This window comes from Phaenicophaeus curvirostris, chromosome 3 (assembly GCF_032191515.1).
Source record: "Phaenicophaeus curvirostris isolate KB17595 chromosome 3, BPBGC_Pcur_1.0, whole genome shotgun sequence".
Lineage (NCBI taxonomy): Eukaryota > Metazoa > Chordata > Aves > Cuculiformes > Cuculidae > Phaenicophaeus > Phaenicophaeus curvirostris.
Genome location: NC_091394.1, coordinates 21,988,474 through 22,011,480, shown reverse-complemented (window position 1 = coordinate 22,011,480; position 23,007 = coordinate 21,988,474). Strand labels below are relative to the sequence as shown.

Genomic DNA, 23,007 nt, shown 5'->3' with positions numbered 1-23,007 from the left:
ATTACCTTTATTCATTTTCCACTCGTGCCCCCTAAGAGGGATTTTTAGAGCATTTAGAAGGCTGCACTAGTATGTACTCTACCCTTTCAGTCATTCTATTTTACTTTTCACATCAAATATGTTAACTTGCCTTTAAACCAATGCAGAGGCCCTCCAGAACTTTTTATACATGAGGCTTTTATATACTGTTGGGTTTTTTACTTACGCTTCCAGCTACTGATCACATTTCAGGGTCAAGAAGAACCACATGGGGAAAATAAAATTTTAAAGAGACAGATAGGTAAGGTTATAACCTGTAACAAATATTTTTTTCCTTTTTTTAATATAGTCATCCACCTACCTGATGTGCGAATGTGCTCATTCACTTACCTACTGTATTTAATCTTTTCTTTTTCCCCAGAAGTTAATCAACTAGTGCAAATGACGATGCATGCTCATCAGTTACCAATATATTGCTTTATTTCTTGGTAGCAAATTAAGGCTTTATAGTGAGATCTGTACAGTACAGGCCAATTTAAACATTAGAAACCTTAAAAACCATGTAGCACTATTCACTCAATTTAGCATAGCCAGAAAAGTAGCTTTTTTTTTTTTAATAAACAGTTAAATGTTACTAATGAGGCCTTATATTTCATGAGTGCAAATGGCTCAAAATCCCACCATCCTCAGGAATGGGCTTAACATATAACTACCCTTGGGGCCATTTAGAGCTAAAGGATAAACAGAGAGTATAGCTGGCTCAGATAAAATATACTGTACTACTTGCTGGAGAATAATCTCTAATTTTAAAAATACAGAAAGGAAAACAAAAATCATCTTGACTGGCCAAAGGATAGTATCACCCCCTATTAGTCACTGACCAGTAGTAGTAGCAATGAAAAATTCATTTTCCATGTCCCTCTTTTTGCCTTAGTACAATCTGATTTATAATTCAGAGCTGATGACATTGTGTATATTAAGAAACTCAAAACCAGAGGAACATAGACAAGTTACAGGACTTTTTGCAGAAGCAGGACAACTTCCCTCTGCAGGGACATGTCCAAACCATTGCTTTTTTTGTAATTTGAGAGAGCATTGCTACAAGTATTTCCTCAGCAGTTACGCATTTTTTCTCGAGCATATGGATTTTCACTTCATATCAATGGTTTTATTAGTGTTGTCTGGAGATGATGGAACTACTGCTTATGAAAACCAGACACGGTGCTTCCCTTATGTTCTTTACCAAGACATTGAGAGCATTTGAGCTGAACGTATGAATTCACCTGTCAGTCAGGCGCAGGGGGCCTGCTTGAAAATATCATCACCCCTAATGTGTCTGGCTTTCAGATCTGAGCACTGCATGTGAAAAAGCAGAGAAACAGCTGCCAGAAAATTGTGAAGAAAGTAACCATGAAATGACCACACGCTCTGGGAAAAGAGGTAACGGGATGGGGAAACCTTCAAACCTCATGCAAGAGTGACCATGAGAGTACAAGGGGCTCCCAGTGACAAAGAGCCACAGTAGCATTTTACTCCCTTGTTGAACTGCAGCTGTTTCTCCAGCCTAAGGGAACACACACACACAAGGATTCACAAAATCTAAATCTAATGTGAATAACACTCTAAGACGCTCTGTCCCCAGGGGTGCTATCTAACATCAGGCTAATATCTTTGAAGTCTTGAGATCAACCATCTATCCTTTGAACTGGAAGGCCACAGAAAAGGGTCAGGTTCCTATGTGTATTAAGGCACATACTGAATTTACCTCAATGCGCGTGCCTGGTTTGCTCAGGAAGCATCAACAGCAGCAGTGCTATGGCTGCTGAACAGATAAAGGGAAGGAACAAAGACAGACTCTCTGCTAACAGCAATACAACACAGCAATTGGGATTGCCTCATGCAAGCTGCTCTGCAATACCTTGAAGAGTCCTCGGTGTACTACGGTGTTACCTCAGCTTGTTGCAGAATTACAGCAGCTTCTCAGGCTGATTTGTTGGGTTTTCCCTTTGCCAGGCCACCAGTATCTCATCTGTTTTCCTTCACTTGCGTTAATATGCCAGTGCTTATCAGAGGCAAAAATTCTCTATCTGCTACCAGAGGGTGGTACTACACATGCAGGAGAGGGCAGATTTCGAAATGAAGGCAAGTAGTGATGATGCACAAGTGACCTGGAGATGGGCTTTCCGAAAGGATCCATGGATGGGCACAAGGTCCAGATTCACTTAGCAGAGTGCTTGGCAATGGCCGGCAGGTCTTGCTCTGCCTCCATCAAATATGTTTCAGAACATTACCCAGTATTTCCTGAGGGACTACAATGGATGACTACCAAAGAGAAACTACCTGGAGACAAGCTTTATCAGCCATATTGGAAGAAGTTGGGGAACACAGACACATATTGCATAGTCAGCTTCATGAGCACAGCTGGAAATCAGATGTCTTTGACACAGCATAGTAGCATTTCCAAAGGAGGGATTATGTGCTATTTCCTTTGGAGGTAGCTACTGTAGCCTGGGAAAAGACCATGGCTGTTATGGAAATGGCACCCCACTGGGGATGCTGAGCACTCACTGCTTTTGCATTAAGGCAGCCTCTCCACAGAGACCCACTGCACCTTAAAAAGTGATCACAGAAAAAGCAAACAAAATAGTCCTCTAGACCCTCCCCCCCCTTCACCCACAACATACAAGAATAGCTGACTCCTGTGAGCTATAGAAAAGACAGCATTACTGAGTATGGGAGTGTGTGTTTATACATCAGTGTTTTTAATACTGCATTGTAATGACAGGGGTAGGGTGTCATTTCAGAAGAAGGCGGGGTTGGTGTGCTCTATAATACAGCGCTTGCAATGTCGTTTAACGAATCGCAGAGCATCCACAGAGACATCGCAGTCCTGCACATTCAACATCTGCAGGTCAAAACAGTTGGCAGCTACAATCTGCAGGCCCTGCCCGGTGATGCTCTCGCATGATTTCAGGCTCAAGCGCTTCAGGTTGAAGCAGTTGAGAGCTAGAAACTCCAGGCCGGTGTCTGAGACAAGAGGGCACTTGCCAATATCTAGCGATTTGAGTTTTGTGCAATTTTTGGCGAGGTACTCCACACCATGGTCCGTGATGCCCTCGCAGCCCCGCGCATTGAGGTAGCGCAGCTTGCTGCAGTATTTGGCTATGTAACGGATGCCCACATCTGTGATGCGGCCACAGTGAGCGATGCTAAGGTACCGGAGGCGCGATTCCAGCTTGGCAATCTCCCGCATGCCAAAGTCACTGACAAAGCGACAGTCGCTCACGCTCAATTCCTTAATCGACGTGCAGTAAATCATCAGGTAGCGGAGACCTTCGTCGGTGATGCGGACACAGCGGCGCAGATATAGGTGGGTCAGTTGAGTGCAGTGAGCGGCAATGGTGTGCAGTCCTTCATCCTCCAGAACAAAGCAGTCTGTCATGTCCAAGTAACGAATGGAGATTTGTTTCCCATGTAAAGGAGACAGCTTGATGGAGGCTTCGCGAGTCAAACTGATGCACGTTACTTTGGAGCAGCCTAAGTAGAAAGACACAGCAAATTTAAGCAAGCAGTAAAACCAAATCACACAGCAAAACCAAACAGGTGGAGGTGAAATTGCATGCTGGATATAATGAAGACGTCTTCATGCTGCAAGAGTGGAATCATCCTGACTGACTAGCCTGGATTTAGAATCACAGAATCTTAGAATAGTTAGGGTTGGAAGGGACCTTAAAGATCATCTAGTTCCAATCCCCCTGACACGGGCAGGGACATCCCACTAGGTCAGGCTGCACAAGGCTCCATCCAACCTGGCCTTGAACACCTCCAGGGATTCCCTTGGCAACCTGTTCCAGTGTCTCACCACTCTCATGTTAAAGAAATTCTTCCTAATGTCTAGTCAAAATCTGCTCCTTTCCAGTTTATACCCATTCCCCCTCGTCCTATCACCACAAGACTTTATGAATAGTCCCTCTCCAGCTTTCCTGCAGGCCTCTTTCCGGTACTGGAAGGTCGCTATAAGATCTCCTCTGAATCTTCTCTCCTCCAGGCTGAACGACCCCAAATCTCTCAGCCTGTCCTCATATGGAAGGTACTCCACCCTCTGATCACCTTTGTAGCCCTCCTCTGGACCGGTTCCAACAGTTCCATATCCTTCCTACACAGAGGATTCCAGAAGTGGACACAGTGCTCCAGATGAAGTCTCACAAGAGAAGGGCAGAATCACCGCCCTCGACCTGCTGACCACGCTTCTTGTGATGCAGCCCAGGATACGATTGGCCTTCTAGGCTGCAAGCACACACTGCTGGCTTATGTCAAGCTTCTCATCAACCAGCACCCCCAAGTCCTTCTCTGCAGGGCAGCTCTCAGTCATGTCATCCCCCATCCTGTACTGAAAACGGGGATTGCCCTGACCCAGGTGTAGGACCTTGCACTTGGCCTTGTTGAACCTCATGAGGTTCTCACAGCCCCACCTGTCCAGGTCCCTCTGGATGACATCCTGTCCTTCCGCTGTGGCAACTACACCACTCAGCTTGGTGTAATCTGCAAACTTGCTGAGAGTGCACTCAATCTCACTGTCAATGTCATTGATGAAGATATTAAACAGTACTGGTCCGCATGATGTATCCCTACACCAGCGGAAATAATAAACTCCACTGGAGTTAGTGAGGTTTCTTTGGGATTTTGAGCACCAGCAAAGCAACAGATCAATTTTGTCCATATCCCAAATGTAAAATGATACTCCTAGGTTTACTTAAGGACAGTCTATGATTTGTTACTGCAACATAAACCCAGAGACAATTTGAGAAAATGGTACTACATGACAACCCAATGTAGCTTTTTGATCAGAGACAGTTTCATTGCTGACTGGTTGAGTTTGTAAACCAACATCAGAGGCTCTTTCACCATCCAACTCCATTATAAAAAAGACAGCCCCCACCCACCCTCCAAAAAACATTTGGAGAACAGATGTGAATCCAGCCCCAAGCCTGTAATGTGGGAAGGATGCAAAACTATGAGAAAAGCATGTGCTTTTGGGTAACCTAAAAAGAACGGGAAGAGTCAGCAGGAGCCAGCAAACTGGTGAGGGCATGAGAGGACATGGACAAACACAGAAAAGGACTGTTTCAAGTGAGAAAGTCTGGCCATAAGTGGAGGTAACTAGACTAGAGAAGAAACACCAGGCCTTGCAAGGAAAGATAAAGACCTAGATTAAAGGGAAAAACATGGTCACAGACTTCCCCCCCTTTTAACCTTGACTCTGTGCATGGAGTGAATGGAAGGCTTTTTTTGGATAGTGCTGTTTCTGCACTGCAGCCTTGCAGTTTCAGGCTCCTAAAGGGAAATTGTTATCTGTTCCAAGTTCAGTTGGTCACATTGCACTAGCACAGGTAGAAACAGCTGCAAGGAAGAAAGGAGGGTCTGCCTATTAGTGATCAAGGCCCAATAGTTTTAGCCAAAAATGTCTGCTCAGAGAAATTCTGTAGCTTATGCCTAAATGATGCAGCTTATGCCTCAAGAATCTGCAGACGAATTTTTAATTTAGGCTTCAAATTAATTTGAAAAGATGCAAATTTTACTTTAGGCCTCACACCATTAAATGGTCAGTCTGGGTATTTTACATTGAATTTAAAAATCTTGCTAATTGAGAATTAAGGGTCCACGAGCCTGAGGAGAATGTTCTGTCTGCTGAGGATCCAAGGAAGGGGAATACTTTAATGACCACAATTAAAAAGTGAACAGGGAATAAGTCTCACAGCAGGATTGAAGACACATACATCAGTGTGTGATCATTGTTATGATAAGCTCAGTATTGCTTTATCTAGTTCCTTTGGCTGCACTGTACAGAATTTCATGTGATGGATATTCAAAATGGTTTCACAGAAAAAAAAGAGTCCATGTTGACATAGAACTGCCTGAATTTTAGGCAAAATGACAGGTTCCTGGGTCTGCAACAATTTTCCCAAGCTCTTGTAAGAGAATTTTCCATAAAATAAGTATAACTGATTTTTAAAAGGGAAGAAAACCTTCCAAACAGATTGAAAAAAATGTTGGCTAGTGTGTTAGACAATAATTTGCAGTCAAGCTCAACCAACTTCTAGAGATATCTCACACCTGCTCACAAAGTGGATGCTGAGAGTGACAGAACTTACATTGTGGAAAACTCTGGAAGTTAATATGAACATCTGGTTTTTACATTAAAAATTTTGGTACATTATTGCTGCCAAGTAACCATCCAAGGGGGAGAGGGATTCAACTAGACGTACAACTGTGAACTGTGTTTTAATTAACTAGCTACAAGTATAGCATTATCCCTCAGCACATGTACCCAATTTCTCTTGCTCAGTGTGAAACCAAATCAACAAACCACTTCAGTCCTGAGAGTTGAGTGTGTAGGTGCAAGCCTTGTCCTCCTAACCATAGACAGAAGGAGTGCAAAATGGAATCCTGCTTCCAAAACATCCTCCAAAATTACCCATATCAGAATGAAAAAAGGGGACTCAAAACAAGACTCCAGAGATCAATTATCCTCAATTCATATACAGGCACATGCAGGAAAAGCCATGTCTGAACCCAAACATCCTGATTTCTGAGCCTGTTCATAATCAGGATTTTTCCCTCACCTGCTCCAGAAAGAAAGGACAACTTGAAAAATGTAAGATAAAAATTACTTTCCTGTTCCACTGATGAGGCAAAATTCAAGGAAGGCAGGTATTTTACTCACCCTCCACATACTTTGGACTAAACTGATGAGCTCCTAGAGGCAGATACTGTCTTCTAGGTATGAATGTAACAGGCTTGGGGAAACCACAAAAGAAGACAGACCTCCAAAAGAATGTATTTCAAGACCTGGTATAATCTTCCAGTTTTCCCTGCTTTTGAAAAGTTACCTTCAATCTATATCATATCTATCAGTAGGAGATCTGGACCAAAGCATTCTCAGCCACCTACATGGGAAGTGTGCAAGTGCACTCAGGGTATTGGCTAACAGACTGGCACATCGAGTCAGTTCAGCCTCAGTTCAGTAATTCTACTTGTCCTGTCTCTCCAGGCCCAGGACAGGTAAGCCACTGAACCCTCCATACCACCCTAGAGGATGTGGTCAGAAAAGCATAAATATCCCAAGGATACAGCCAGCCTTTCAGATGATATGTACCTAAACGTAGTTGACAATATGTAGTCTAAATCATAGAGGCACATGCATCCAGAGCTCAAGTCATTGTGTACTGACAATAAAGAATTCACATGCAAGGTCATTATGAACAGAGTCCATGGGATAGGACTACCATAGTGTCCCACACACACTTCTTATCACCTGGTAACTGAAAAGAGCAATCACAAAAAGTAAATTATTCTGATTTGTTGCTGTTTGGTTTTGTGCCTTCCATGACATTCTGCCATCCTAGTAATATTAGGTAAAAGAGTTGGAAAAATCAGTGAAATAAATAAAAACCAGAAAAAAAGAAAGGAAATTAGTCTACGGCAGATAGGAAGCCTTGGAAAAATTGGTTTATCTGGGTATTAGTGACTCAATAGCATTGCTTCCTAACCCCATTTCACCCTGTTTGTTAGCATTAGAACCTTTGCAATAGCAAATCTGATTTATAACAATATTAGATTAGCTGATTAATAACAATATTAGAATGATAACAAGTGAGATCACAAAATAAGAATTGAACATCAAATTTGCTTCTGTGCCCTGCTTGGCTATGTCATTTCCATTAAGCGCCAACCTATATGCAGCGAGGAAATTCTGTGTGGCTGACCTTGGGGAAAAAGCATCTTGTCTCCCCAGAGCAGGTCTGAGGAAAATTGTCTGAAACATCTCTACTGATCCCAACAAGTGCTACATTGTAACTGGGTGAAAGGAAAAGGAGAAAGCCATTAAGCAAATATATATACTATTAAAAAATAAAAACAGTCCAAGCTAGTGAAGTCTGGTTAAAATAGCAATGGAAAAAAAAGGGATCTGGAAGTTTCGCTAGGGATGACAATCGATATCTATACCCAGACAAAAGCACTGAATCTGAGCTCCTCCTCAAGTCACTTATCAGAACACAGATATACACATTATATATATATAATTTATATGTAATTATATAAAAAACATATATAAAATTATATATATACAAACCAAATTTTGCTGAAGTAACTAGCCTTCACCGTATGATGTAGCATTGACTGCAATGTGGGCCCTTGTATGGGTGCTCTATGCAAAAAATCTATAAGAAGTACATGTGCCATCTGAATTGGCCATCTCTACTAGCTCATCTCCTTCAGAGGAGGCCTGGCTGCTCAAGAGGTGCTGCTGGTATTTGGGGTATTAAAATTCTAGCGGTGCCTGTCTCACCAGTAGAGTGTTAGAAGACTGGCACTCCTACTTCAAAGAACAACACAGAAGGGGGAAGTGTGCAGTTGTGGGGCCAGGGGTTTGACAAGCATGAGGCTTCAGAACCAGAGGTATCCATACTGTAATATTTGCTATTACCTGACACATCTAGGTGTTCCAGGTTTGGACAGAGTGACACGACATCAAAGACTGCCTCATTGGAGATATTGTAACAGCCAGACACTTCCAGCCTTCTCAGTTCTGGACAGCACTGGGCAATGGTGTAGAGTCCTCTGTCTGTGAGCCGCCTGCAGCCACTAACAATTACTGTCTCCAACATGAGACATACGTTGGGTGTATCCTGACAAAGCCTTCGGGTCAGCACTTTCAGAGCCCTGTCTACGTTGATTGTCTCGCCAGACAGGCGAATAGTCCTCCAAAGTCTGGGGTCCCAGGCAAGGTTATACCAGCGGCGGCACACACGGGCACAGCGGCACAGCTGGTTGGTGGGCAGAAAGGAGAATATCTGGACCATGGAGTGGTCAGGTAGCCGGTCTATATTGGCCTGCTCCTTCTGGTGCTTGGATGCCAGCCGGATGAGAGGATGAGTAAGACGAGTTGGAGGCGGTGAGTGGACCATGGCAACAGTTTCCCCAGTGACTGAGGACGAAGACGTTGATGACCCTCTGCCATTTTGGAAGCCGGGGGAATTTGGTGGAAATATTAATGCTGGACTGGGTGTGCTGAGCGTCCGCATGCTCAGGTCAGAGTCTGGAAGACAAAACACATGATTTCAGTAAGCAGGGCTTCACAGTTTATTGGGGTCTAAGCAGTGATTTTTACCGGTGAGAGTGAAGAAATACATATTATAAAATTTATCTTAGAATATACTCTGAAAACAGCGTTCATCTTAGTGTTGTGGACCTGACAGAGTTGCAGTCCTAGCTGCATGGTCAAAGCCATGCTAGCAAAAGAAGGTCTGTGGGTCTGAGCTGTAACAAAGAGGAGACAGCAGTGGAAGCCCAGGGATTTTAATTCTTCATACTCCCAACTAAACACTGCAAGTAATAAGTACATTTGAGTGACATGCTTTTTCAACAGAGAGCAATTGCCCATAAACCTTGGCACTTCCTAGGCAGCCGTGAGCTGTTAGGGCAGGAAGACTGTGGTCCTTCATCTCTCAGCTCCTTTGGCTCTTCAGTGGGAGCCCAAAGAAAAGCGCATAAGGCAAGTGCTACTTCCTTCACCAGAGATGAGCAAATGGTAAAAGCACAACCCTGTACGCTTATTTGCATTGTGTCATTAAAGAAGTTCATTCTTCATTCATGCAAAGTGGACTCAGCAGGACAACCAAGAGCACAGTGACTAGTTCTTGAAGAGGATGGATGTGCTTCTTCATGTGCATGCAGAAAGCACTCCTTTCCAACCGACTAAAGTGAACTTCAGTTGGATTTGAAAACACAAACCTAGAAAAGTAAGTAGCGAAGAAACAGCTTGCCTGGAAACTTGTTACAGAGCTGTTGTACCCCATTACCCTCTCCCAAACCCTACAACTCTTTTCCTTCTGTGCTGACATTGCTGCCTAAAAGTCATTTCCACTCCTGCTCCTAGTTCTCCAAATGAAGCAAACAGAAGACTGGAAACCAACTAGGTTATAATTTTGATAGCCAAGAAAATGCTACGGGCAATACATTTAGAGACCCTGAGATATTTCAGCAGTATGCTACACAAAATGCAACCAGTGTATGAGATGAATGCTGCTGCTGAGCAGACTTCTTCCATCTCCAACCTCTATGTATAGATTTCAACAGAAATTCTTTATGAATGAAAGCACTATCCAAAGATGAATACAGGAATGACAGTTCAGTGCCTAGTAGAATAAAAAAATTATCATGAATGGAGTAAGAACAATGGTTTTAGGACATCAAGCTTTCCTCCACATCACATCTGCTATAACTTCAGTGTTCAGACATTTCACGGAAGCATGCAAAACCAACTCCTTGAGTAACACTGACTCTACAGCTCTGTGACTGTGACAGCGTAGATACGGACTAATCAGGGTAGAGTCAAAACTGCATTCAACAAACTTGCTCAAACCTGGTTTTAGGCAGAGTTCTAAAATAAATGACATTTTCAATGAATTTGATCAGTGTATTGCACATCAAATCCCCCATCAAGCTTTAACTTAGCCCAGAGCAGACACGCTCTGATCTTACTAGTTACAACAACAGCAACCAAGGGCCTGCATTTTCACAGCACTATTTGCAAGGGAGAGAGGCACAACCGTTTAGCTAAAGAGCCCAAGAGTCCAAGATACAAAGTCCAGCAGATTGCCTAAGATTACCAGGTTCATCTAGAGAGAGATCAAAATTATCATCTCACACTGTGAAGAAAAAATCTACACTATCTATTTCCTTCCCCCTTCATTTTCTGTTTCTTGTTTTATCTAGACAGAAACAGTATTTCAGCAAGTGACAGAAAAACCTTTTTCTTCAAGGCTTCTGAGCCTTAAGCTATGTGGACCTAACCCAGGGATTTGTGTATTTTTGAGCAAGAATCGTATCTTAACTTAGAGTGGGTTCTGCAGACACTTTGCTCTCCTTTGAGACCTCCTAATGCCCCCTCAGCAGCTATTGCAATTAATTCCATTGAGGAGTGTCTGGCACACACTGGTATTTCAAAAATGAGATTTACAGCTGGAAAGAAAAAAACCAAACCACTAGCAGCAGGAGGCTCCTGCAGACAAGCGCTGACTCCAAAGATCACTTAAGCAACAGTCCTCCAGATTAACTTTTGCAAGGACTTACCACGTGTCTGACCTCTCCAACATTACCACCAAAAACAATGACAATGCCTGAGGTTACACATGTGCTTAAGAAATGGCAGACTTGGAGCCTTTGCTTTTTGCTCTTTTCTTGAAATTATAAGAGAATGCTTCTAATACAAAAGAATACACTTTTTTTTTGAACTGCTGGATGTATCTTCCACTACCAAATGTATTTCGTATTGTGAATTCCTCTCCTCTCCTTTTACTTTTTCATTTGCTTTGGATTTTTTACTTGTTGTTCATTTGTTGTTTGATTGGTTTTTTACACAAACTAGCACAAAAAGGGAAAATAAAATGATACAGATAAAACTTAAAGAACCAACACTTTTTTCTACACCTCAAAATAGATGGAACTAAAATCAAAAGCAAAAAGTTTCATTTTTAACATCTACTATAAACAATTTTTAGTACAATGGGAATGGTTACCTCCTGTAAAACAATCTACCAGCATATTTTGAAAACACATAATGTCAGGCAGCTATTGTTGAAAACATCTAAACATCTCTGTAAGGTTACATTCTTCCCTATTCTCCATTCCTAATTAAGTATAAAAAAGCATTTAATACTCCATGATTCCATCCCCTCCTCTGGTGATCAAAGCACCAAGCTAAAATGGCTCATGTCCACTCCTTTTGGATCAAACGCGGCATTCCTTACTCACTCCTGGGCATTTTGTGAATAATCGATACTCTAGACATTCTGCATGCGTAATGACTTACCAAAATATGTTTTTTAACTTAGACTTTGAGCTAAAAAAGGCTTGACCTTCTGTTGTATGGGTATGCTCTGTGCTCTCTTCGTGCTTCCTTAATTCTCTGATCAGTATAGTAGTTCCAGATGCATGTCCTGTATTTCCTTTACTTTCAGCCCTGAAGGTGCATCATTTGAAACTCCTTCCACCTTCAGGGCATGGAGTTCCAGACAGACATATATACATACACATGCACCGTGTCTCCCTACTCCAAAGTATTTTGGAAAAAGACTGTGTTGTTGCCATTATGCTTAAACAAGAGAGTCAAGAGAGCATTATTGGTCTGCTGAGCTTGTAACGCAATATGCTCTCAGACAGGAATTTTTCTGGTAGCTCAGCTGAACTCTGTACAGAGGTATTCCTGGTTACTGTTCGTTGTACACCCCTAAGGGGAAAAAAAAAAAAATAGCAGGTGAGTCCAGGAGCTTTTTTGCCAGTAAAAACTTGGAAAGCTTCTTGCTAGTATTTGAAGCTTCAGCAAAACACTTACTTTACTGCACCTTTTCCAGGCTTTTCAAGTGTTGTTAGGAGGGGCTTCCCATAGCAATATCTGAACTTCTAAAGGTTTTCTTCAGATTTTTTTCTTCACCATTTACTGAGTGCTAGTTAACAGCCTGAGTCCATCTGAGACAGGGTAACTTCATCACAGTGTGACATTAATAAACTCAACCCCGCAAGTGTAAATGAAGTTACTGACTGAAGTTCTCGATACACTTCTTTCCTCACACATGCCCTATACCAGCATTTCTTTTCCTGACACCACCCCACCCCTCAAATTCTTTACTAGCCTGAATTGCAGCTTTACACTTTTGTGATCTTAGAAAGTAAAAAACAAATTACAGAGAAGCCCTGTGATTCTCTCCCTACAACCTCTTTTACCCCTTTCCCTCCTGGATTACCAATGTTCTGTGAAAGATGCTTTTTATTAAAGCTTTGCTCAGGCTCTGAAAATTGTTTGTTGATGTAAGAAAAAAAATTCTTAACAGTCTTTAAAGAAATCTCAAAAGATGCATGCCAGAAACAGAACTATAAAAGCTGACACAGAGGGAGAGAAAATGCACTGGAGGTAGTTTTCTTATTCCATTAGGAATCTGGTTTATTTCAAAGGATTTTCCTTCCCCCTTCTTCGCCCCAGTTTGTTTCCCACTTAATACATACATATGGGATAAGGAGCCCTTAAACGTATATGATTTAAACCAAGATATAGTCTCTGTTCCTTCTGGCACTGACAACAATACGCCGTCTCCAATTTCAGAACCAGAGAGAGAAAACAATGTTGTATTTTCGTTAGTCCAGCAATGCATGCTACCACAGGACACGATGTCCTGATCCAGCATGGACTTTTTGAGCTTGAACCATTTTCCATCCTTAAAGAGTGACTCCGTTCAACTGTGCTTCCCACTATGGTACTGCAGGTGTGCCTTTCTGAAAGTGAGTCCTACACCAAGCTCCTCACATTAAAAAATCTAAACCGAAAATTTTGGTAAATACCAATCAAACTCCAGGTTCTTATTTGACAACTACAAAGGATCTCTCAGATTGGGCTGCTGCCACCACTGAGGTTTTTAGTAACACTGAGACAAGAATAAAAAAACCCTACATTAGGGGTCTGAAAAGTCAGTGTAGCTCAGTAAAATAAAACACAATTGGCATTTTTGTAAAAAATATTGATGCAAATTAAAGTGTACAAGAAGCATTTATGTGTTGTACAGAAATGTCACTTAGCATCCCTTCAGTAAGTGTTGCATAGGTATTGCATATTTTACTAGGTGCAATGTGGGCATAGACTTCACATTTTCACCATGAAACTGTCAACTTTGTGCATGCCAAGGAAGTGCTACTTCTACAGAGATTGGGGAAAATGGGGCCTTAATGGCTTTACCAGCTACCGTTCACTGTGCAAAGGGGAACAGAAGTGGGTGACAGGCTTCTACAGGGGCAACATTGCAAGCTAACTCAGGGAGAGACCTGTGAATTTGACAGACAGAAGTCAAATATGACTGTGTGCCCTCAGAAGGGATTAGGTAAAGGAGTTATCTAGGAGGGCAGGCTGCAACAGGGCCATTTGCTTTCTAAGGCACTGGGCACAAGTAAAGTCCCCAAAAAAGCGATACCGACAGAAGAGTGTCTTCCACATCACAACCAACCCCAGGTGCTTTTCTCAGGCTAAGTTACCCTTTTGACCTTGGTTGCTTTCAGCTCCAGGAGGCAAGGAGGAACAGGAAGGTCCATGACAGCAAAAGAGCATCTGGAACAAAACTCACTGTGCAAACTTGCACGGGGGTGCAGTGGTCAAGAATTCCAAAGGGAAATGGTTGCTCAGCAGAAATACCGATGTGATTTTGCAATCTTTTACATTAAAGAATCTAAGAAATGAGGAACGGAGTTGGATAAGATCCCTCCTCTCTCTCCAAATACATCAAGTACACTTAAAACATCTTTAATGTACGTGTGCCCTGTTCTTAATTTCCAGGGACAGCTATTACTCAGCTCACTGAGGTGCCAGTTCCAGTGGTGTCACCATTTCAAGTTTCTAAATTTTTCCTCTTCCCTAATACACACAAGAAGTTGTTTCTTGTTCTTCTCCTAGTGATTGTGAAGAACAAGAGGTCTCCACTCTTCTGGCAAGGCTTTCTCAAACACACTTGCTCAAATTTTAGCCCTTTCTTCCTAGTCACATTACCAATATTCACAGTTTCTCCAATCTGTGTGTATTTCCCTTAAAGCACAATGCTCCAAACTGAGCACTGCACACCACTGCCCCACACCAGCAGCAGCTAAGATGGAGTTGTTTCCACCTATATTTCATGGAAACCATATTGTCAACCTTCCAGATATCAATAGTGTCACAAGGATGATGCATTCAGTATGTGATTTGATGTATTGCCCAGATTCTCATGTACCATACAGCTGCCTGGCCGTTTATTTTCCTCATCCATGTTTATATAAACTATTCATCTTCCCCAGATCTGTCTCCCTACAAAGTAGTATGTTTTCTCTGTGCTTAACCTTCTGGTTTTTTTCAAGAGCATTTTGAGCACTGAGCAACATTTTCAAATAGTGTTCATTAGCAGTTTTCACAACATAGTGCAGGTTGACTGTCATAAATTTTAGCCCACTCCTCTGCATATTGGTAGTTTTGTGTCTCTGTTTGATTTGCACAGATGGCTTCTGCAGTGGGATGGAAAATTTAGCAACCTAGTAACAAATACTGTAGGGCAGATCCCTAAAGGGACCTTCTTGACACATCATCACGCTTGACAAATACTCAATGATAACTATGCAACACACCAGGAGGTCTGACACAAAATAAGCCCCAAGACTGTGCCTGCAACCTTTTTTATTTCACAAACTAAGAAGATCAACTGCAATCATCTTCAAAATCGTTCCCTTCTGAATTGACACACAGCTGCATATGATGCTGCCAACATTCAAAGCAATTACACAGATCATCTTCTGAAAGGACGTTGAGTATCTCTACTGTTTTTGCTTTCACATCTCCTACCAACAAAAAAAAGGATTTCTTTGAGTACTGACTTGATCTCTAGGAGGAGGTAGAAGTCACAGGCAGCCAGGTATGGCAAATAGGGTGGGTGCTGAAGCACCGTCAGGTTGTTACTACCTAAAAACTACTTCACAGACAGTGTTGTGGGGCAGTGCATTGTCTTAATATAAACTTATTGTTCACTCTTGCACATTGAAATTTTCTGACCAAGGATAAAAAATGTTTATATTTGAACATCCAGCCACTTGTACTGAGTGAAGTGATCAAGTTGAGCATTCCCTCACTGTAACAGGTTAGAACATGTTCTTTAACAATTTCTTTGTCTCTTCCCTTCCTCTCTTGGTTCCCAAGTGATAGGGTTAGTCTTGGGGTTTTTGTGTCATACAATTCTGATGATCTGATTTAGTTCATATTTCACCAGCTTGTTTCCAACACAGACGTGCAAAAGTCTAAATAAACGTGAGGTAGGTTACAGTTACTGGTTTCCTCTCACCAGACAAATTATTCTTACCAACACAGAGAAACAGACTGAAAACTTAAGAGTAAGATCAAGGGAACAAAACCACTTCAGTAAAGATGAAAGGTTATTTCTTGAGATCTTGTAGGTCCTGCAAATCTCTTTTTGAGAGTAAAAAACTATGACAAAATTTGATTTTTCAGTGTGTGAATGAGCAGCCTTGGATCTCATGAAGTAATTGCATCCACATGCTCCTGGAAAGAATGGTGCCACAGAACTTAAAATAACCGTTTATAGTTTTTAAAAATCTTCCATAGAATGTACTAAGAAACAGTACCTATTGTACAAGACTAGAGACTTTGTTACAAGACCATGTGGAAGAGGGATATGTTAACTTAAATCTGAAGCCATTTTATAGTAGTTTCTGTGTGACATTTTACACCTTGGATTATACTGGTGTAACTTCCCTGTGATGTTGAGCTCCAGCTTTCTATAGCCTATAAACTCCACATACATTTGGAGACCTGATCTTGCATTCCTGGCATAGTCACACTAAATGCTTAAAGTCAAACAGCATTGCAAATGAAGTAATTGTCATAGTTTTATTAAGCAAATAATTCTTCCTTGCAGTGTATTTGTCAAAGCCTGGAATAAATTTCCCCCCTAATGACTTTGTCCCCTGCCACTTGGCAAGAATTAATTTTCTTCCCATATTTTTGAACAGAGCTAAAAATATGAAGACGGGGGGGGGAAGCAAAAAAAAAGTAGTCGACTTATTAATTTATGAAGTCAGAGCATCTTAATTTTGCCTTCAGTACCACTGATGATACTAGCAGATCAGTTCTGGGGAAAGGGTTTGTCAGTGCATCATTGCTGGGAAATTAGAGATAGATCGGATGGTGTGTTTTCCCCATGTTCAGTAAATACCTAGCCTCAAAATAAATTCCATGCATACTTAAGTACAAGCTCTTCTTAAACCCCTTCAGGTCAGATGGTCTCCCAACTCCTTGTGGTATGTCAGGGAACTCCTCCAGCTGATCTAATTTATGTTGATATTAGCAGCCCAGAAAGAGATCATCTGTGGAGCAAAACTGTTAACGCTGAAAACCCAACAACTACAGGCCTAGGAAATGGGTATTCAGTTTTGGATGATGTCTAATTTCATCCCCAAACCTGAATGCCCACTAGGAATTCCCTCTTGTGCTTTAGGTGTCCGGCCAGGACAAATTTTTACTTTAGCTTCACTGAAAGCTGTGTAAACTGGGTTCATACACCTCGTGGTGGTAACTAAATCTTGGCAAGCAGGGACTAAGTGGAAATTAATTTCAAAAGTGTGCTTTGGACCCAAATGAAAATGCTAGTGGAGATGAACACACTGGCTAGTGAAGAAACCCCCATCGACCTCCTCCAAACCCTGAGCTGCCACCTCTTAACCTAATCCATGCCATGTAAAGGAGAGGCATTCTGTACCTGCTGCACCCTCAGGACTGGATTATCAAGGGACCAGACATGTTGCATTTCATTGTCCCCCATTTTCAAGATTACCACACCTATGGGGATCCAGTCCTTTGCTGTTCAATACATTGATTTGAAATGTGCAAAACAATTGAGGTTAAAATGAAAATAAGCACTTACAAGATGCTTATTTATAAGCTACTTATATATACTTCTCTATATATATTTTTTAAAAAAAATAGGACAACCAAAAGATAGTAAGTCTGCTTATTCCAAAGTCATACTAAAAATCCTGCCACCCTCTCTCTCTCTCTCTCTCCCCCCCTCTCTCCCCCCACCTAACAAACCGTTAGGAAGTCTTAACTAACCCAAGAACTTCATCCTGGTGAATATAAAAAAGCCTTTCCAAGTCATCCAGAGAATGACTTGGTGGAGAGAAACAGGCTCGCAACTACGATCTGCCTGTTCTTTGAGGTACTTCGACATATCCCAAGGTCAAAATTTTGTCAGGTAAAACATTTCCCTGCCTTACTAGGGAACATTTACATTTCCATGTTCCAGTTTTCAATGCATTAATCTTTGTTTTTAATTTAAAAAACTACTTTACACAAATATAGGTAAGATGAGTGCGCATTGCTTAATACTGGCTCTCAAGCTATACACACACAGCCAGAACCAGTTGTTTAGAGTGACACTGAGCTGGGGAAAATAGATCCTACTCTGTCTTTTAATTACCTGCAGACATAAATTTTATGTTCATGTAAATGTATTTTTGCAATTTAAACAGAAAACTGGAACAAATGCCTAGTGGCTCCCAACTTCAGAATGCAGAAATCTAGTCAGCTGCTCCAGTCAGGTTGCAACTGTTCCACTATTTCACCTCTGAAAAATGGAAGAATTTAGGATAAAAGATGCATCGGAGTACATTGTCATAGAATTTCAAGATAAGTTGTTAGACATAAATTCATGGGAGGGAAACCTTTTCAAAATCCCTATTGTTCATGTGGATCAAAATCAAGAAGATCTGCAGAACCCAGAAATGTAGTTCTGGTAGATATGCATTTCTCTAAACGGAAAATAATACACAAAACAGAGGAATGCTTGCCTCTGGGGCAAGCTGAGAATGTAATCACTTTGTTGTGTAATCAAGATAACTTGCAACCAGTTGGTAGCAAACCCTTCAGCAGACAAATAATTCCCTGATGAACAACGGTTTCCAGCGTATTCACCAAAAGTGAATTATTCATGTAAAAGAACATTGTTTTTCATAATCAAGCACTGGCATTTTAAAAGTGCACTACTCTGTTGACTGTCTTTCAAATTAACAAAGGAACCAGGATTTGACCTCTAAAATTGAAGAAATAAATGGTAAGTAATAAGTTAAACAGTGGAAGGACAGCAGCAAGAGATTTTAAGCCACAAAGCTGTGCTCCTCTCTTAACAGTCAAGTTCAGGTGCTAAAAATTCATTAAGTTTATGTAATTTAGAAAAGTCCAAATATCCTTCCTAAAATATATTCAGGCTTTGTAGCTAGAGGTTTGCTGCTAATCTGGGAAGACAACCCTTCAAATTATGGGATAGAGTTGTATGCAGCACAAGATTAAAACCACAGACCTCTAGATTAAAATAAAAAAAACAAAAAAATGCAAACAAACAAAAAGAAAACCTCCCCAAACCAAATGAGAAGGTAGAGCCAATCCCAACTCAGCTTGGTTCTGCCACTCCTTCTGGATTGTCCTGCGAGATACCTGCAAATGCCCTGAAGTCTCATCTGAGGAGTTGTACTTTAAAGCAGATGATGTATCCTTCTACCAGCTAAATTCTCAGGATGGCAGTGATAATGAAACAACAACAGAAAAGGGAGCACAACCCTGCTCTGTAAAAACTGCTCAATTGGTTACCATATCATTGCTCACTCTAAGGGTGTAGGGGAATTACACCAAGGTAGTAAGTGTTTTCCAGACTTTGCAAGCAGAAATCTTTACTCCTAGACTGATACATTTGCAGACTAGGAGAGATTCCATCTAGAGCCCTGCCTGTGTCTATAGGATGGCCATAGGTTACAGAAAATCAGTGAAATTGTGCAAAGCGTAACTGAAGGCTGACCTGCAACACCTGCGCCTGATCAGCTCAGATCCATTTACACTTCAGTTTCCAAAGTTTATTTTCTTTCCCAGGAACGAGATTCTTTCAAAAACACCTGCTAACATCTTGGCAAGTGTTCTCTCATCTTGTGGGCAAATGCCTCATTTCTAGGACTGCATCCCTCCTCCCCTTTGACACGTAGCCAAACTGAGAAAGCAAAGCTGGTCTCCAGGGCTTTCTGAAGGAATGTTAAAAAAAAAAAATCACTTAATCCACAGTTTTACATTTCTTACAAATCCACAATGCTACCACTACCTTTACAAACAAAGGAATAAATTCAGCAAAAAGCTGGCCAAAGCCAGTTTCCCCCACTAATTGCCTTTGGGAGCTGAGTGAGAGGAACACTCTAGAGGGGATGAAAGAAAAGGAATGTAGGTCTCCGAAACCCAGGACACCAGCACGATTGAATTTATCCAGCGCCTCTCTAACAAAGATACATAAACAGGATTTTTCATAACAAACATTCCACGTTATAAGAGCCCTGGAGTGACAGTCAGCAGCCCCCTCTTCTGTTACAAACACATGCAACATTCACAGAATGATGCACTGAGCAAACACATAGTGCTTATTCAGCACCACAAGGATTAAAATTTTGTTTATAAGAAATATGGGAGTTAATCTGGGAAAGAGATGTGGCCACTGGCAGCTTTCTCCTACTACAAAATATAACTGGCTCAAGCCCAAATTATGTGGATTCCTGACCATCAGTGTGAAGCACTGGCAGACTGTGTCAAAACAGGTGGCACTTAGAACCACAAAAGCAGTGCCATCTTCTAAAAAACAGCCCTACCCTCTGAATTTCTACTTGCTCTCTCTAGAACCTGTGATGTATAAATTGCAGACTGCAATTTATATACAACAGCATATAGTATTCCAACATTTGAGGAGTATTAAAAGTACACACATGCAAGTAAATCAAGAATTCAGCACTCTGTATTTATGGTAACTTCAATAACTTCCCAGACTACTGAAAACCATGATAAATAATTGCCTCGTGCATAAAATATCAATGGACTGTAAGTATTTCTTTTTGATTCATTATTATTTCAATTTACTGAAATGAGATAAATTATTCACCAATTATTTTCATGTCATTTTCATTTCATTAAATCAAATTCAATATGCAGAAAAATAAAATGTGATGCTTACATCTATGCAATCACAGAAAGAGTTATTCAAAGCAAGAACTACGACATTATCTAAATCCTTCAGCTTCTTATTTTTCATATTAGCCTAACCTAATTATATTAAATACCATCACCAGTTTCTAGCTGTATATACAATTTCATATTTTTCCTCAGGTTTAGTGTCACCAGCTTATGGAAGTATCTTAGGGAGCAGACATAAAGACAGGGCAGTAACAGCAGCAGCATTTGGCATCAAGAAATATTTGACATTTTGACAAAAGAGAAAGGCTCTCTTCTTTACAGAACCCAAGACAAACATGAACTAGCAGGGCAATCTCATCAGTATATATGAATATCTGAGAGGAAGATGCAAAGAAGACAGAGATGGGCTATTTTCCGTGGTACCCAGCGACAGCACCAGAGGCAAGGGGCACAAACTGAAACACAGAATGTTCCCTCTGAACATCAGGAAACACTTTTTCATAGCGAGGGTGACTGAGGAGAAGCTGAGAGAGCTGGGATTGGTTACACTGGAGAAAAGAAGATTCAGAGTGATGTTATCAAAGTCATAAATACCCGAAGGGAGGGAGTAAAGAAGACAGAGCCAGGCTTTTCTCAGTGGTAGCCAGTGAATGGAGAAGAGATGACAGGTTCAAATTGAAATACAGGAATTTCCTCTTTAAACAAAGTTTTTCATGGGATTGGGTTGTGCAGTGGGGTGTGGATTCTCCATCCTTGAAGGCAGTGTCCTGGGCAACATGTTGTATTCAGCCCTGCTTTGAGCCAGAGGTTGGACAATCTCCGGAGGTCCCTTCTAAACTCAGTTATTCTGTGATTATCAATTCAATTAACTCATCAAGCCTGTTCTCTTTGAAGTCTCGCATAAAAGAAAAAACTATGGCTAATTAAAGCACATCAAACCCTCATGAAATGTCATAATAAATGTGCTAATTCACAATACCCAACTGAAAAGGTTAAGTAGTCTTGACCTGATCAGATGAAGATCAAAATGGATATGGTAATATGTACCATTTCTCCAATGTATGTAGATAGAAGACAGAGGCGATGGAAAGGTTACTGTACTTGATAAGCTATGTAAGAAGGAGCAGTAGCAAAGTTTGAGACTAAGAGAAAACATTGTAGCTGAGGGTTAAAAATTATCACACAATACACAATCAGGTCAAGGAACAGACTCCTGAGAGGGTGAGTTGGGATTGATATCTAGAGCTTTCTAGGAAGCAGAGAGATAAAAAACCCAAACTTGAATAAAATACAACAATAGAAGAATTAATCTATGAAGAAAGTTCTGCTGTAGACTGCTGATTAGACAAGATGACCCAAGAACTTTCCCAGCCTTGACTTGTCAGCCATCCTTGACTTTCTAAAACAGGGAAGTAAAACTCTTACTGAAAGTATTTGTAATGGTGCGTGAAAAATGAATGACAGAATAACAGTGAGTAATTGACGCTTACTTTCATCAGCGAAGCTGTGGCACTCTTTTCCATCAGGCTGGCATAGATAAACACTTTGTGCTGAAAAGCAATGCTCTTGCTACAACTCTTTCAAGGTTGTTCCAGTATATACTTTTACAGATTTTGTACACCTGATTCTTTATATGCAGACTTTTCTCCATTTTGAGAGAAAAGAGGATGAAGTTCACTGTAATGCACAGGATCCACAAAAGCATATTAAATCCTGCTTATGTGGGCTGATGAGACTGCTGTTTCACTGAAATCTCCTCAAGACGCTCTCTTTTTTTTCTATAATACAATGAATATATTAAAGATCCTTGTAGCTTACAACTTGAGTATGAAGGACACCATTCGCTAGCCTCAGTTCTTGGACTCCCGAGCAGCATACTCCATTGCTAGTCTTCCTTCAAGATGTAGAAAAAGTAGCATGCGTTCTCCTTTTCTGTAGAGTTGAGGCTACAGTTTTCTTGGTGAGAAGAACCATGCTAAGGCTGAGGACAAGGACTACCTGAACTACTACATTGGCAGTGAGGCCCTAGTGATCACACTCAGACTACCCTCAGTTCAGCTGAAACTTTACCTTGCAAGACCAACTTCAGAAGGCAGACACGTTGACAAAAAGCATGGGTGAAAGTTATGTTCTGTTATGCTACAAAGAGAGCAAAGCAGTGTCCAACTGTTGCACCACTATTACATTTAAGCAGCAAAGTGATTACAAGGTTGTGTTTACAGGGTGTGTGATGTAAATTAAGGTACATGCATTGAGCCTTGGGTTCTAGAAAAAGCATTTAACATTGTGCTACAGTTCCCCTAGGTACTGAAGTTTCAGTGGACAAATTATAGTAATGACTTCATCTTCTTAATTGCACAAGACTTCAGGTAAAGTCTAAAACTAAAATGGAATTTATAAAAATGTATTTCTAGGATTTTGCAGTATAATTTGGAAACATGGAGCACAGC

The 23,007-nt window shown here is 41.1% G+C and overlaps 1 protein-coding gene across 2 annotated transcripts in view; it reads right to left on the bottom strand.

The window, feature by feature from the left end:
• Positions 1 to 450: 450 nt before the first annotated feature.
• FBXL7 (F-box and leucine rich repeat protein 7) overlaps positions 451 to 23,007 on the bottom strand; it is a 174,368-nt gene continuing 151,811 nt past the window's right edge. For both annotated transcript variants that reach the window (XM_069853503.1, XM_069853504.1), the window contains exons 3-4: positions 8,468 to 9,079; positions 451 to 3,516 (exon numbers count right to left, since the gene is read on the bottom strand). In XM_069853503.1, the coding sequence (XP_069709604.1) occupies positions 2,780 to 3,516; positions 8,468 to 9,079 (1,349 nt within the window). In that variant the 3' untranslated portion in view covers positions 451 to 2,779. The remainder of the gene's footprint in view (positions 3,517 to 8,467; positions 9,080 to 23,007) is intronic.